Consider the following 13,988-nt stretch of genomic DNA (forward strand, 5'->3'; position numbering starts at 1 on the left):
AATTCTTGCACTGTTAAGAAAGTTCTAGGACCCACAACAGGTTTTCCAACCTGGGGATCTGACAAAGGGACTGAGAATCCCCAGTGAATTTCACTTTGGAGGCCAGTGGGATTTGATTACAGGCAATTTAATATAAATTTTTTTCATTCATAAGAGAAAATGCATGCAAATGATAAAAATTCAAAAAGTGCAAAAGAATGCTGCTAAGTCGCTTCAGTCGTGTCCGACTCTGTGCGACCCCATAGATGGCAGCCCACTAGGCTCCGCCATCCCTGGGATTCTCCAGGCAAGAATACTGGAGTGGGTTGCCATTTCCTTCTCCAGTGCATGAAAGGGAAAAGTGAAAGTGAAGTCGCTCAGTCGTGTCCGACTCTTAGCCACTCCATGGACTGTAGCCTACCAGGCTCCTCCATCCATGGGATTTTCCAGGCAAGAGTACTGGAGTGGGGTGCCATTGCCTTCTCCGTGCAAAAGAATAGAAAATGGAATATTACCATTTCTTTTCTCTCATCTCCAAACTCCTAGTCCCATTCCTCAGAAGCCTTTACCTTCTACCTTGTAAAAAATATCCTCCTGTTTCTTAATTCAGAAAGAATCTATTGACAGCTTACTATTAAATGAGAAATTTATTGTTGTTTGTATCTGCTTTTCTTTCTTCTATAATTTCTGATTTTTCTTAATTTTATTTCTTCTAGAGGTGGTGTGTGTTTGTGTTCATGCAGTCATGTCTGACTTTTTGTGACCTTATGGAGTTTAGCCCATCAGGCTCCTCTGTCCATGGGACTCTCCAGGCGAGAATATTGAAGTGGTTTGCCATTTTCTACTCCAGGAATATCAGGATCTTCCCAATCCAGGGTTTGAACTTGTGTCTCTTGTGTCGTCTCCTACATTGACAGGTGGATTCTTTACCACTGTGCCACCTGGGAAGCCTCTAGATGTTCCTTTGTGTCTTTAAATATTGTAGTTAAAGCTTTGAATCCTGATTTAGCCCTTTTAGAAAGTATCTACTTACTCTCTGGAATGAAGCTGAGGCCATTAATGAGTCCACTTATGTTCCTATTCACCTCACCTCTTCCTGCCCAACTTTTGGTAATTTATTATTTTTACATTGCCATGGTGAATAATGCAAAAGTAGGAAGTCAAGAGATACCTGGAGTAACAGGTAAGTTTGGCCTTGGAGTACCAAATGAAGCAGGGCGAAGGCTAACAGAGTTATGCCAAGATGACGCATTGGTCTTAGCAAACACCCTCTTCCAACAACACAAGAGACAACTCTACACATAGACATCACCAGATGGCCAATGCCAGAATTAGATTGATTATATTCTTTGCAGCTAAAGATGGAGAAGCTCTATACAGTCAGCAAAAACAAGACTGGGAGCTGACTATGGCTCATGAGCTCCTTATTGCAAAATACAGGCTTAAATTGAAGAAAGTAGGGAAAACCACTAAGCCATTCTGTTCAGTTGCTCAGTCGTGTCTGACTCTTTGCGACCCCATGGACTGCCGCATGCTGGGCTTCCCTGTCCATCACCAACTCCCAAAGCTTGCTCAAACTCATGCCCATCAAGTCGGTGATGCTAAACAACCACCTCATCCTCTGTCATCCCTTTCTCCTCCTGCCTTCAATTCCTAGGCCATTCAGGTATGATCTAAATCAAATCCCCTAAAGATTATACAGTAGAAGTGACAAATACAGTCAAGGGATTAGATCTGAAAGACAGAGTGCCTAAAGAACTATGGATGGAGGTTTGTAACATGTACAGGAGGCAGTGACCAAAACCATCTCCAAGAAAAAAAATGCAACAAGGGAAAATGGTTGTCTGAGGACGCCTCACAAATAGCTGAGAAAAGAAGAGAAGCTAAAGGAAAAGGAGAAAAGGAAAGATATACTCATCTGAATGCGGAATTCCAAAGAATAACAAGGAGAGAGAAGAAAGTCTTCATAAGTGAACAGTGCAAAGAAATAGAGGAAAACAATAGGATAGAAAAGACTAAAGATCTCTTCAAGAAAATAGAGATACCAAAGGAACATTTCATGCAAAGATGAGCACAATAAAAGACAGAAACCGTGTGGACCTAACAGAAGCAGAAGATATTAAGAGGTGGCAAGAATACACAGAAGAACTATACAAAAAAGGTCTTAATGACCTGAATAACCATGATGGTGTGATCACTCACATAGAGCCAGACACCCTAGAGTGTGAAGTCAAATGGGCCTTAGGAAGTATCACTATGAACAGAGCTAATGGAGGTAATGGAATTCCAGCTGAGCTATTTCAAATCCTAAAAGATGATACTGTTAGAACACTGCACTCAATATGACAGCAAATTTGGAAAATTTAGCAGTGGCCAAAGGACTGGAAAAGATCAGTTTCCATTTCAATCCCAAAGAAGAGCAATGCCAAAGAATCTTCAAATTACTGTAAAATTGCACTCATTTCATATGCTAGGAAGGTAATGCTCAAGATCCTTCAAGCTAGGCTTCAACAGTACGTCAACTGAGAACTTCCATGTGTACAAGCTGGATTTAGAAAAGGCGGAGGAACCAGAGATCAAATTGAAAACATCCACTGGATCATAGAAAAAGCAAGGGAAATCCAGAAAAAACATCTACTTCCGCTTCATTGCCTGGACTAAAGCCTTTGATTGTGTGGATCACAACAAGCTATGGAAAATTCTTCAAGAGATGGGAACACCAGGCCATCTTACCTGCCTCCTGAGAAACCTGTATGCAGGTCAAGAGGCAACAGTTAGAACTGGATATGGAACAACAGACTGGCTCCAAATTGGGAAAGGAGTATGTCAAGGCTGTATATTGTCACACTGATTATTTAACTTATATGCAGAGTACATCATGCAAAATGCCAGGCTGGATGAAGCACAAGCTGGAATCAAGATTTCCGGGAGAAATATCAATAACCTCAGATATGCAGATGACAGCACCCTAATGGCAGAAAGCAAAGAGGAACTAAAGAGCCTCTTGATGTAGGTGAAAGAGGAGAGTGAAAAAGTTGGCTTAAAACTCAACATTCAGAAAACAAAGATCACGGCATCCGGTCCCATCACTTCATGGCAAACAGATGGAGAAACAATGGAAACGTGACAGACTTTATTTTCTTGGGCTCCAAAATCACTCCAGATGGTGACTGCAGCCATGAAATTAAAAGATGCTTGCTCCTTGGAAGAAAAGCTATGACCAACCAGACAGCATATTAAAAAGCAGAGATATCATTTTTCCAACAAAGATCCAAAGACAAAAAGTCTATAGACAAAAGTCTATGACTTTTGACATAGTCAAAGCTATGGTTTTTCTAGTAGTCATGTATGGATGTGATAATTGGACCATAAAGAAGGCTAAGCTCTGAAGAACTGATGCTTTCGAACTGTGGTGCTGGAGAAGACTCTTGAGAGTCCCTTGGATTGCAAGGAGACCAAACCAGTCAGTCCTAAACAAAATCAACCCTGAATGTTTATTGGAAGGACTGATGCTGAAGCTGAAACTCCAATACTTTGGCCACCTGATGTGAAAAGCTGACTCACTGGAAAAGACTCTGATGCTTGGCAAGACTGAGGGCAGAAGGAGAAGGGGGTGACAGAGGATGATATGGTTGGATGGCATCAATGACTCAATGGACATGAGTTTGAGCAAACTTCAGGAGATGGTGAAGGACAGCAAAGCTTGGAGTGCTGCAGTCCATGGGGTCACAAAGAGTCAGACATGACTGAGCAACTGAACAACAATGATGAATAATAAATATATATTCCATATATGAAACTTGATTGATTCTAAAACTTAAAGAGTTAAAAACTACAGTATAATGTGTGTGTGTTAGTTGCCCAATCGTTTCTGACTATTTGCAACCCTTTGCAAATAGTCATGGACTTTATTGACAGTCATGGACCTGTCAGGCTCCTCTGTCCATGGAATTATCCAGGCAATAATATTGGAGTGGGTTGCCATTCCCTTCTCCAGGGGATCTTCCCAACCCAGGGACTGAACCCAGGTCTGCTATGTTGCAGACAGATTCTTTACCATCTGAGCCACCAGGGAAGCCCATATTGTGGGTATGTAAATATTATTCAGGATATAACAAAAACCATGTGAATGTACCCAAAGGGAAAAATAACCACAAACTTCCTTTATTTGATTTGCTTTTTGTCTATTAATCAGGAAAAGTCTATATCAGAACATATAAGCTCAGTTTTCCACACAGTGAGTGGTTTCATGTTTTGACTTCCTGTAATATTTTTCTCATTATACTCTCTCTTTGTACTAGCCCATAGAATGCTGTATTATAATTTATCTATCTATGGGCTAAATGGTTTTAATTTGTTTTTCCAGGAGTGTGTGTGTGTGTGTGTGTGTGTGTGTGTGACTTGAGTATAAAATGAAAGCTATGCTCATTTTCTCCAGAAAAATGTCGTGCAAAATTTGCAGCATAATTTCAGGAGTTTCACAGACCTCCTCCTAGGTCCCAAAGTAAAAACCTCTGCCTTAATATTTCCTAGGTCCCAAAGTAAAAACCTCTGCCTTAGTATTTTCTTAACAGCAGGATCTTGCCTTATTCTTGTATGTCTAGCCCCTGGCTGTCCAAGATGGTAGTCAATAAATATTTGGGTAAATATTGAATGTACCAGTTATTCACACTTTTTCATGTTGTTTTAAAGTCTACTTTTAAAATAGATAGTATATCAATAAATTTCACAACTCTAGTCTTTGTTTTGTACAATCTACTTTTTAATATAATCCAGATACTTGGAGGTGGCTTTAAAAATTAGGAGTTTTTAATGATACCCAAAGGATGAGGTGTTAAAGGGTGAAATGTATTGAGGTCTGCAACTTTGGAATGTATCAAAACATAAGATGTACTGATAGAAAGATGGATTGCTTACTCAGTCTGTTTGCTTACTTCAGACTGAGACAGAGGCCAGCCAGGCTCATCTGTCCATGTGATTCTCCAGGCAAGAATACTGGAGTGGGTTGCCATGCTGTCCTCCAGGGGAACTTCCCAACCCAGGGATCACTCCCATCTCCTGTGTCTCCGACATTGCAGGCAGATTCTTTACCAATGAGAGGCACTGGAGAAGCCCCAGATAGATGGATACTGATGTAAATACAGTATTTATAAAGCAAATATAGGTAAATGTTTACTGTAGAATAGGCATATAGGTGTTCATGGTATAACAACTTTTCTAACTGATAACACGTTTGAAAAGGAGACTTGTTTAGCTCAAGCAGAGGTACATTCCACTTTTAAATCTTGGAAGACAGAAATCTCTCATTTTTTTTGTTTGCAGAGCTGTCTAGAGAAGCTTAATGGTTTCCACTGTACACTCTAAATATACATACAAGGCTTCTTTTGGTAGAATATAATTTAATTAACATAACTGGGCAATTTATCTAATACAAGTTAGAGAGCTCAAACAATGTAATTACTGCACTGAAATGCGACCCAGTCATTTACACATGTTGCAGAAGAGGTACACAAAACGAGAAAAAAATGAATGTTTCTGCGGTCGTAATGTCATCGGTGTTCTCGTAGTGAATTGTTTTACGGACTGCAACAACGATAGACTAGTTCATTTCAGTTTCTCTCGTTTAGAGGGAAAAAGAAGGACATTTACGTCCTCCCTCATTCCCTGGAAACACCTTATGATTATACAGCCGGGGTGGAAGCGGTTACAGAGGCAGAACGTGTAGCATACAGGCGCTGGGATCCTACCTAGACTGGCACTGTGAAACGGGGATAATGATGATCTCTACATCACAGGGCTGATGTACCATAAAAAGGAAGAGCAGCCGCTGATCTATTATTATCATTATTACCTAACAAGTCATAATTGTGGCCCGACATGAAGAAAGAGACTGTGCCGGTTGTCTCAAAAGTCGTTCCCATCTAAAATTCTGCGGCAAGATCTGAGACAAATTCCTCAGCTCCGACCTGCGTCTTTTCAGAGCAGCCGGCACGCTCGATGGAGCCCGATACTTGAAACCCGTAGAAGTCCTTAGCGCCTAGGAAACCGCGGATGCTGCGCCCATCTGTGGTGAATGGCCTGTTCCATTCCTGAGGGATGCTGATAGTGGGGGAGCCTCGAAGACTAAGCCCGGAAGTGCCGGTGAGTTACTAGCATCTCCAGCATTTTACTACATCACTGACATCTTGTAATTATCACAGTTCTATCCTGAAGCCCGCGACAGGCTTTTTGAGGAGCGTTTGGAACGGCGTCACCGTCTCTCACCTGGGACCTTTGGGGCTAGCCGGCGTGACCGCCAGAAACGGAAGCCTGGAGGGCCCCGCCCCCACGCAGGCCCCGCCCCACGCAGGCCCCGCCCCTCCGCGCCGCGCACCGCCCCCACGCAGGCCCCGCCCCTCTTCACCGCCCCCCACCCCGAGACCCGTATTCCCCTCCCGGCGGCGCTGCGGGGCAGCTCCACCTCATTTCGGCCCTGCCCGCCGCGGGCGCGCTGGACGTCAGCGTTGCCAGCGTGGAAACGGCGGCGGGGCGCGGGAGGCGGAAGTAGCGCCTGGGACTGCCGGGCCTCCTTCGGGCTCCACCGGGCGCCTCAGCCATGGACGCGTCCCTGGAGAAGAAGGTCCGTAGCTTGGGGTGGACGCGGCGCGGCGGCCCGAGACCGCCTTCCTCCGGGGCGACTGTTTGCCGCTCGGGAGCTGCCATTGTGACCCAGGAGGGGGCCGGGAGCTAACGGGCCCGCCTACGGAGGCCTGGGTGCGAGGGCGTCCGTCTCGGCCCTCCCGGCTGGGGCCTGGTCACGTCACGGGGCCCGGGGGTCTCTAGGGTCCCCGTGGACCGAGAGGGGTCTTCGAGGCCGGGTTCTGTCCGGGGCTGCGAGCGACTCGGAGCCCAGTCGGGGGCCTAGGGGCCGACCTTGGGGCCTGCCTCCGCTCGGCTCGCCCTCCTGAATGACAGAGCCAGCAATCTGCGGCCCCAGAAGCGCCTGGAATGAAGCCCCAGTTGTTTCGGAGCCAACTGCAAACCTGTAGGTTGTCTGCGGTATCCGAGTTTGTCTTCTTTAGCGTACCTTGGAGTCACCTGGGGCCCTTGGTAAAAAAAAAAAAAAAATCCAGATTTTCAGCCCCGAAGTCCGAACCTCAGGGGGGCGGGACTGGGATTTGTGGGTTAAACAAGGTCCCCACGTGATTCTGATGCAGTAGTTTAAAGACCCCTGAGGTCCAGAAAGGGGCGGGGCTTCTGCAGATGGTGATTTTCGTTTCGGGCGATGCTGCTGCAGCACAACTTTCTGCCTCCCCCTTTTTGTGGCGAAGGGAGACCCTGGGGTCAGTCGGAAATCCACTGGTAGGAGCGTTTTCCTCTGGTCTTCTCTTGGGGGAACAGCAGCGTGATGTACCTGGCTGACCGCTCTGGCATGTGAAATGGATTCTAATTGTCCCGGATTTAGGGCGGGTAAACGAGAACCAGAGCTTGGGTTTCTTCAAGGATCCCTACCTTCAGACCTTGACTTTCTGCCCGCCTCCGAAGTCCTTCTGTCTACTAAGCTTGGGAGTCTGCTTGTCCAGACCCGGTTTTCCAGTTATATGGGGTTCAGGAGCGATGGTGGTGTTTTAAGACTGCTTTGTTTTAATTTTGACCTGGCAAATATTTGGTTATTTTTTTCAATGCAGCAGCTGCTGTAGATTTGTTCACTTGTCACTGGCTAGTTGAAGGGAGTTAACTCCAAGTTGAGCCTGAGGTCTTCATGTGCCCACTGTGATTTAGCCTACACGTTGGTTATTTCTCATAAACTGGGTGGAAGGAATCAAGAAAGGGCAAAGATAGTATGTTTTTCTTCCACTGCCTCTGTGGTGAATGTTTCTGGCTAGGAACAAAGTCTTCCCAGGCTTTTGATGAACACAGTGTCTACCTTTTTTGGAGTTTCAGTCTAAATCAGTGTTTCTCAACCACCAGGCAGTTTTCCCCACCCTGGGGGATATTTGGTCAACGTTTGGATACATATTTTGGTTGTCACAACCAGGAATTAGGGAGGGGCTGCTGGCTGCTAGTGAGTAGAGGCCAGGGATTCTGCCAACATGTGACATTGCACGGGACAGACACCATGCCAGAGATTATCTAGTGCCAAGATGGAGAACCCCGGGTCTACAGCATATGTGGACCAGTAGTTGAATACAGATGCCAGTGGTTGAATACAAAGTGATGCTAGCAATGTCCCCTCAGTGTTGTTTCCTTTCCAATTTCATAAAGAAGATGGGAGCAGCTTTGTGTCATTTCAGTTAGAAACCGAAAGAACTGGAGTGTTCTTTCCTCCAGGAATAGTTCATTACAGGCATATATAGGAAAGAGTGGGTTGGAATCCTGCTTTACATACTACTTTTTTTGGTATTTGATTCGTACATTGCAGTGTTTGCTCCCTAAGTGTTAATTGATGATAAAAGATCTAAACTCTTCAAATGAAGATCTGAAGAGGTACTGAAACTCCAGCATGCTTAAGCCTGGCGCATTCACAACAATTACAGTGATCTCTTAGGAATTCAGAATGTGTGGGCTGGAAGTGTCTGCCTTTGGCCAGTGTGGAAATTCTGAATGTAAGTTTTTCAGAACTAGTACTGTGTCTTATTTTTATATTCCTTGAAGCGATAGAGGGCTTTCCTTGTAATGAACAATTTCTCTTGGTGCTAAGTGGGCAGAAAAGAAAAAGCATTGCTGTAATATGAATGTTGAGGATTTTGTGTTCTGAAAAATAGTTTGCATCAAAGTAAAACATTGCCTTGTGCCCATTATTCTGGTTTCTTTGAGGAATAGATGATTCTGTGTTAAATTCTACATTGCTAGTATGTATAAATTTAAGAACTTTTTGAGCGGTTCTGAATGATCCCATTTAAACTGATCCCTGCATAATTAATACTAGCTACAGAAACCAAAATGTTATTTAATACCCATCCTCTAAAATTTCAAGTAATCTCTCTCACTCTACACTGTACTGTGCTATCATTGTTTAATAGAATCACTCAGTACATTTCCTTTGGTCCAAATGTAATTTTGTACCCTTGCTTTTCCTTTAAGTAATATTCAGACTGCAAACCTGTGATGACAGAGCCTTTTCCTTGCCTTGATTTTTCCTTCACAATATATTAGTTGTCTTTTTGTATTCGAAATTATCGATGTCCGGAAAAACTAGAGATAGGTAATTAAAGTGAAAGTGGAAGCCGCTTAGTTGTGTCCAACTCTTTGCAACCCCATGGGCTGTACAGTCCATGGATTTCTCCAGGCCAGAATACTGGAGTGGGTAGCCTTTCCCTTCTCCAGGGGACCTTCCCAACCCAGGATCAAACCCAGGTCTCCCGCATTGCAGGCAGATTCTTTACCAGCTGAGCCACAAGGGAAGCCCAGTGTAATTCAAGGGGCAAGAAATTCAAACTAGAAGAGTAGGAGCCTCAAACCGTCTATACTGTATGTCCAACTCATAAGGAACGAGTCTCACAGTGTTTACTTATGTTTAAGTAAAATGTTGATCTCAGTTTAAAAAATGCCACAGGCAGTAATAACACTGATGCTGAAGATCTTAATGAGGTATTCAGCACACCTACATACACCTGTTAGTAAAAACCTGCTACTTTAAACTTGTAGAACAGCCGAGACCTTTTCCTGTTGCTTGGAAAAAAAAATCTCATTCTTCCTGGGTATTGTGTTTAGACAAGGTGTATTGCAGTTTGTTTTGCATTTACTTTAATTCCAGCCTGAGGAAACTTAGAGCAGATGTCTCCTCCTTGACACCCCTGACGCTGGGCTGGGTCATTCTCTGCCATGGGGGCCGTCCTGTGCACTGTAGGGTGTTTAGCTGCATCGCCGACCTCCACCCGCTAGATGCCAGTAGCGTCCCCTCCCCCACAGTGTGACAACCAAAAACATCTCAAATTGAGGCAGTTGTCCCCTGGGGGTGAGAGGATCCCCTCTGGTTGAGAACCACTGACTTAGAGAATCTAGAGCTGCACCGTCCATCAGCTATATTTGGCTGTTTAAATTTAAATCTAATTAATTAAAATTGAGTAAGTTTAAAATTCAGTTCCTGAGTCACATGAGCCACATTTCAAGTGTTCAGCAGTTGCAAAGTGGTTTGTAGCTATAGTCCTGGGCAGCACAGATAATAGCATGTTTCTATCGCCACAGAAAGTTCTGTTGGACAGTGGTGTAGAGCGGGGCCAATTTATTTATTGTATATCTAACTCTTGGTTCTTTTTTTTTTTTTTAATTAGTTTATTTTCTATTTTTTAACTTTACAATATTGTATTTGTTTTGCCATACATTGACATGAATCCACCATGGGTGTACATGTTTTCCCCTTCCAGAACCCCCCTTCCACCTCCCTCCCCATCCCATCCCTCTGGGTCATCCCAGTGCACCAGCCCCGAGCACCCTGTATCATGCATTGAACCTGGACTGGCGATTCATTTCACATCTAACTCTTGGTTCTAAGAGAGGCAACTTGGAGCCTGTTTCTAACCTAAATAATTACTACCAAGCCCATTTTTGATCGTTGTACTCATCATGAGCTAAGTGTCCCCTACCCCTTGGACTTGATTTTGGAAAATTCTGTTCCCACCTCATGGTTTATGAGGAGCAGTAGGAGATGCATGGTGGGAACATTGCTGATCATTACTGATAAGAACTATCAGAATTTTTATCCCTGCTCTTTACCTAAATGCTCACAGAAAGAACTCCCCATGAGCCAAACTTGAAATGAGCAGTTTCTGTGATATGCCTTTGTGGATCCCACTCTTACAGAGAAAAGGAAGACTTCCATGAGGAGGTGATCACCTATAATGTTCATTTAAAGGTGACCTCTGCATTATTGTGTTGGAGGGTTTTGCATATAGGTGCATGGTGCCTAGGGCAGTAAATGATTATTAAATGCTGGGTGTCAGGGAAACATGGCACAAAGTTCCTTATCCTAAACATTTATGACATCTATGGTTCTTGGTTTATTCAAGATTTCAGATGCAATTTATTCAAGGTCTGCAATAGTTAACAGTAGAGCTATTGGTGGTCCCCAGGCCTGGGTGTTCCACCTTATCTAGGATTTTGAGTTATAATTATAGATAACAGTTGCTTAAGCTTAATGTCATCTGTTTTCACCCAGAGCAGAAACCTACTTTGACTTAAAGTCTTTTATTGCTGGTCATCTACGGTCAAAGCCCTGTGCTGAGTTCGGAGAGAGACACAAGATGCATAAGATATGATCTCTGGAAGAGGTTACAGTAAGGGGCATACAAGTTTAGGCAAAGTCTTGTATAGCAAGTGAAAGTTCGCTCAGTCATGTCTGATTCTTTGCGACCCCATGGACTATACAGTCCATGGAATTCTCCAGGCCAGAATACTGGAGTGGGTAGCCTTTCCCCTCTCTAGGGGATCTTCCCAACCCAGGGATCGAAACCAGGTCTCCCGCATTGCAGGCAGATTCTTTACCCAGCTGAGCCATAAGGGAAGCCCAAGAATCCTGGAGTAAGTAGCCTATCCCTTCTCCGGGGGATCTTCCCGACCCAGGAATCAAACCGGGGTCTCCTGCGTTGCAGGTGGATTCTTTACCAACTGATTTATCCAGGAAGCACTTTGTATTGCAAAGAGGGATAAAAAGAAGCACAGGAATTAAGAAACAAAGGACATCGAGTGAGTGACCAGGAAAGTTTATGTGGAAGAGATTTTTTATGTAGAATACTTAGTTCAGAATCACGACTTTTCTACGTTTGTTCTAAATGTAAATATAATGCATTTTTTTACTTTATATTTGTGCCTAATGTTACGGCTTAAGTGTGTGTTAGTCACTCAGTTGTGTCTGACTCTTTGCAGTCCCACGGACTGTAGTCCGCCAGACTCTGTCCATGGAATTCTCCAGGCAAAAATACTGGAGTGGGTTGCTATTTCCTTCTCCAGGGGATCTTCCTTACCCAGGGATTGAACCTGGGTCTCCTTCATTGCAGGCAGATTCTTTACCAGGGAAGCTTCCAGTGTTACTGCTGGTAGAACATAAGTTAAGAGAAAAGAAGCCATTTTGTCTCTTGAAGTTAAATTAGATATTAAAAGATATATATATTTATATGCCTCCAATCATTGAAAATATCCAAAACTTCCTTTCAGAAATTTAATTTATCTAGCTTAAATCAAATCCATTCTCTCCAAACAATATTTAAGGGCTATAATATTATTCTTAGTTTAATATTTGTTTAATTTCTGTTATTATCACAATAGTTTTTGTTTTTGTTGTTTCCTTGGTGGCAAATGTTAAGTGTTTAGCTGCCTTAATGTTAGATAGTTCTTGAGTCCAGCCTGGGGCCCTATCTACTTTTTAAAAAAAATTTTTCTAATGCCTGTGGAAAAGGCATTGAGTTTCAAATGACTGAGGGGCAGTAAACTTTTCTAAGATCTTTTTGCTATATGCATAAAAAGTAGAAACAGCAAAATAAAGTCTTCAGTTTGAAGGTGCAACTCAGTGCCACTGAACATGTCGCTGCTGTAAGACTTTCAGTGACCTAGTGAGACTGAATTGCTTATTAGACTGGACATTGTATTGGGTGGAGTCCTGTGAAACTGCTGGTTTTGGCCCCTGGAAATAGCTGAATATTGGCAGATTCACAGAGTCAACAGTTTTACTCAGTAAAGGCCTAAAGATACATAGAGGCTTCAAGAATTGATGGTTTCCTTTCCTCAGAATTCTTATTAGGATAAGGTTGACAACATTAACTCTGCATAATTCCAATTCAGTTTTGGAAATAATTGTATTGATAAGGGCAATGGATATCTTTATCTTTCTGAATTGATCCCCCACCACGTCCTAGGAAACACCTTCTTAAAGAAGCATGTCTCAGTGACTTATTTTTTCCAGAGACTATAGCATGCCTTCTCTTTCAACAGTTTTCTTTTTTGTTCCAGAGTAAGTATGTGATTCTGTGTGATCCAAATAAGCTAGTAAACTTTTTAGAACTAGAGCTTGCTTGCTGTGGTATTTGTCCTTCCTTGGAGTTATTGGCACTCATGATAAAATGTCTAAGTGAATTGATTCTCCAGAAGGTAGTAGTCTCTTGGAATACAGTTTTTGAAATTTTTGGATCCCTGGTCTTCCCAGCATGTATCTTTAAAAAAAATTTTTTTTATTTAGTTACGTATTTATTTTTGGCTGTTCTGGGTCTTCTTGCCGAGCGGGCTTTTCTCTAGTTGCGCCGGTAGGGGGCTGCTCTTTAGCTGTGCTGTGCGGGCTTCCTATCTCAGTGGCTTCTGTCATGGCAGAGCACGGGCCCTTGATGCACAGGCTTCAGCAGTGGCTCATGGGCTTAGTTGCTCTGTGGCATGTGGGATCTTCCCAGACCAGGGATCAAACGGTGTCTTCTGCATTAGCTGGGAGATTCTTTACCATTGAACCACCAGGGAAGCCTGCCCAGCATGTATCTTATGGCAGTGAATTGATGGCCCTTTTTCCTTCTGCATACATCTGTTGAAGCCAGATTTGATCTGGTGTCACTCACTGTGTTTCATCCTTACTGATACCAGATTTTTTCCCTCTTATTTGTATATTTTTGCCTCTTCTTCTTCCTGTCTGTTATTTTCTGCCTCTTTTCTTGAGGGATTTGTAAGGTTACATACTAACACCTTATGCAACATTGGTATATCCCTTTTCAACTAAAATATTTTGCTTAACGAGCCAGTAAGTACAGGATGTCTTCATGTTCTCACATACTCAAGGATAGAGCCCATGATAGTTAAAAATAAAAGATTTTCCAAGAGTGTCCAATTCTTAAAAGACAAACAGACGAAAGTACCTGGTTCTTAGTTAAATTCTTTTCTGTTGGAACTACACAAAAGTATTTAGAAATGTAAAAACTGAGGCCCCAGTGAGAAAGGTTTGCAAGGTGCCCTGTCCTCTTGGAGGGTCCCTGTCATCTTCTCTCAGGGTTAACCCGTAAGGAACAGCTGTGTTTGTGGGGCAGCTGCTGCTGCTGAGAAACTCTGCTTCTCAGAGA

General features: G+C 43.3%; 1 protein-coding gene across 9 annotated transcripts in view; it reads left to right on the forward strand.

Moving 5' to 3' along the window:
* The first annotated feature begins 5,681 nt into the window (after positions 1 to 5,681).
* The window catches only part of PDXDC1 (pyridoxal dependent decarboxylase domain containing 1), a 55,686-nt gene continuing 47,379 nt past the window's right edge, over positions 5,682 to 13,988 (forward strand). For 3 of the 9 annotated variants that reach the window (XR_014072943.1, XM_081556314.1, XM_081556315.1), the window contains exon 1: positions 6,391 to 6,598. Coding sequence is in view for 5 of the 9 variants with exons in the window: in XM_081556314.1 (XP_081412440.1) it covers positions 6,575 to 6,598 (24 nt within the window). In the remaining 4 variants the exon portion in view is untranslated. Of the gene's footprint in view, positions 6,121 to 6,390; positions 6,599 to 6,736; positions 7,004 to 7,214; positions 7,321 to 8,001; positions 8,565 to 13,988 lie in introns of those variants that run through there. The other 6 variants (XM_081556316.1, XM_081556319.1, XM_081556312.1 and 3 more) reach the window with 5 other exon arrangements.

The sequence above is a fragment of the Giraffa tippelskirchi genome, chromosome 13, assembly GCF_054371585.1.
Source record: "Giraffa tippelskirchi isolate mGirTip1 chromosome 13, T2T-mGirTip1v1.2.pri, whole genome shotgun sequence".
Classification (NCBI taxonomy): Eukaryota; Metazoa; Chordata; class Mammalia; order Artiodactyla; family Giraffidae; genus Giraffa; species Giraffa tippelskirchi.